General features: G+C 41.7%; 1 protein-coding gene across 1 annotated transcript; it reads right to left on the minus strand.

Moving 5' to 3' along the window:
- Positions 1-329: 329 nt before the first annotated feature.
- Positions 330-2,089, minus strand: LOC123101880 (obtusifoliol 14-alpha demethylase-like). Its single transcript, XM_044523131.1, has 2 exons — positions 1,607-2,089; positions 330-1,316 (listed from the first exon to the last, which is right to left on the minus strand). The coding sequence occupies exons 1-2, from the start codon at positions 2,087-2,089 to the stop codon at positions 330-332; spliced, it is 1,470 nt and encodes a 489-aa protein (XP_044379066.1).
- Between the last annotated feature and the right edge of the window lie 746 nt (positions 2,090-2,835).

The raw sequence follows: 2,835 nt of genomic DNA on the forward strand, positions 1-2,835 counted from the left end.
GTGAGTTTCAGTGCTACGGCTTAGGTTTAGTGCCTTGATCATGAAAAAAGATGTTACTCCTATAATTTGACAATGCCTTCTTATTAGATTACCATGATTGATCCTAAAGGAAAATTCAAGCAATGTTACATAGTGGACCTTTATTTAGACCATACCTTCCCGCAGCAACACGCGGGGAATCATCTAGGGTTTACAAAGGAAGTGAACGGCTATTTATAAGGCATGCTCACAATACACAGTTACACATAAATTACACACTCACATGTTCGTGCAAGCAAATAGACATGCGTCTATATAGGACTTTTACTTTCTTGTCAACTCGAGTAATTTCAATGCAGCTGACGTCTCTTGTAACTTATCATTACTTTTCCTTTAGGCGCTGGAGTTATCTTGCTCCAGTCTGCCTTTGGGAAAGAAGACATTAGCTCGAGCTCAAAGTTTCTTAGAAGATGGCTCCATATCAGTTTAATTTGCAGATAAGCAAAGGCCATCCCAGGGCAAATATGCCTTCCACCACCAAATGATGTGTACGAGAACTTGCCACCAACTTTGTCCTCCTGTCTCCCAGGACTAAACCGATCAGGGTCATACACCCTAGGGTCCTTGTAAATGTATGGCAGCTTGCTGTTAAATACAGTCGGGATTATGACGTTATGACCTCCTGGTATGTCATATTCATTTCCTTCCTTGGTGTGCACGTTGAATGTCTTATGTGCCTTCCGAAATAACACTGGCCCTGCTGGGTGCATCCTAAGTGCCTCCTTGATGCAATTGTGCAGGGTATCCATCTCTGACAAGGCATGGTGGTCTATCTGGTTGCCGTACTTACAAATGATATGTTTTTGCTCCTCGACGGCCGCCTTTAAGAACTTGGTGTTGCTCAGCAAGCGAGCTCCAGTCCATATACTAGTGTGAGAACTGGTGTGTCTTGAAGTAGAAATGAGGATGATCATCATACCGGAGATTTCTGCTATGGTCGTGGGGCGACCATCCTTGTACTTGGAATCAATTAGCCTCTGTAATGCATCCTCCTGTGCTTGGCTGCGTGACCTAACTGCGGCAGAGAATATTTCTTTCAGTTTGATGTGTGCCTTGTCACGTCGGCGGTTTGTCGGTGTTGGAATATACGGGAATAAGAAACTGATAATGTTTGCGCCATTCTCAAGTTCATGAAGCAATGAATAGATTTCAGTTAGTATCATTTGATGCCGAACCACATCTGCTAGTAAGCACCGACTAGAGGTCAGCATGAGCACCTGCTCAAGTTCATGTTTAAGATCAACTGTGCCATCTTGTCCCCACTTTGCAAAGTAGGCCTGCGGAGCACAAATAAATACAGTAAACTTTTAGTTCAGTTTCAAGCATTAATCCTATTGCAATGATTCATTTATATTAAAATGTTGATGATATCTTCTTTTTTGCTGGGAAATGTTGATAGTATCTATAGCTGGTGAGAAATCACGTCTAAGTGAATGACTCGTGCTAGAAAGGTGAATATTTTTTGGTAACTCAACTCCCATCACGTACTTATCAGTACTTAATCAACTGGGGAAATAAAAATATATAAAAATAATGATCACTTGTACTATATAGTCTAAGTACATACCTCCACTTCTTGAAATATGGGATCAACATGGCTCCTCAACTTGGATGGCTGTAGTGCTTGAATAATGAAGTTTGAGTGTTCATTGCGAGTCGCCGTGTCTACCCCATACCCAACCTCTTGACCATACATTGGAATGGTGAACTCCAACAAATTACCCCAGCTAATCTCTGAGTCCAGCCCTTGAAAGAAATGAGCTGACACCTCCGGTCCAATCAACAGGGTCACCTTCGGTCCAAGAAAGTTTATGGTGAACACGCTGCCAAACTTTGTGTATAGATCCTGGATCGTAGCTTGCAAGCTCTTGTTAAGAAGCGGAGGTATGAGAGCTAGGACATTCACCACAGGAGGAAGTGGTCTTGTATACACATGATTATTGAACTTGTTTTTTGCTTTTAGAAGCTTGGCGGCTACCACAGTTACTATTGAAAAAAGAACTACTGAGAATAATGTGGTGCTAGCAGCTGCCCAGTCCATAAGGTACATTGTCAACTAACTAGACCGGCCCTGCAAAAAAAAAGTCATGAACATTGAGGGTAGTAAATTAGATTTGTATACCCATACAAGCAAACTAGGTTATTAGATAATAAAGACATTACAGTGCAGTTGTATCATCTTGATACGGCTCGATTGAGCGGAATTCCAATCATCGAAAATAAATATAGTGAAAGATATTGGATTGTCAACTTGTAAGATAATGTAATGTCAGTGTCATTCAATTGATTTATCTGTTATTTGACATGCAACTGGAGCCGCTACCATCACGTCTTCCACCTAGGCAACACCCTCTGCCAACTCCCTCTCCTTGTCGTCACCGAGAAAAGCCTATGCGGACGAAGGTTGTAGAGGGGGCTTTTCCAACTGTGAGTTGGATCCATACGTCCTAGGCCGATGGCGGCAATACTACATCGCTTGTTGGAGAGAGGTTCGGGCCCTATCCTGGTGGTCAGCCGGCAGCTTGAGCTACAATAGTGGTTAGAGTCATGTCGATGGTTGAGAACTCTCCACTCCGCTGCAATAGTTGTTGTTAGTGGCAATGTATACCATTTGTGATGGATATGTGATATACGTCTCCAACGTATTTTTATTTTTAATTATTTCATGCTATTATATTATGAATCTTGTATGGTTTATATGCCAACTTATATCATTTTTGGGAACTAACCTATTAACTTAGTGCCCAGTGCCATTTCTTGTTTTTCTTTTGCCATTTTCTTTGTTTTGCAGAAAAT

This window comes from Triticum aestivum, chromosome 5A (genome assembly GCF_018294505.1).
Source record: "Triticum aestivum cultivar Chinese Spring chromosome 5A, IWGSC CS RefSeq v2.1, whole genome shotgun sequence".
Classification (NCBI taxonomy): Eukaryota; Viridiplantae; Streptophyta; class Magnoliopsida; order Poales; family Poaceae; genus Triticum; species Triticum aestivum.

Excerpts from the sequence above, each read along its gene's own strand:
- LOC123101880 (XM_044523131.1), bottom strand. The coding sequence starts at position 2,089 with ATGTACCTTATGGACTGGGCAGCTGCTAGCACCACATTATTCTCAGTA. Across the intron at positions 1,317-1,606 it reads CCATATTTCAAGAAGTGGAG|GCCTACTTTGCAAAGTGGGG; the intron begins GTATGTACTTAG and ends TGTGCTCCGCAG.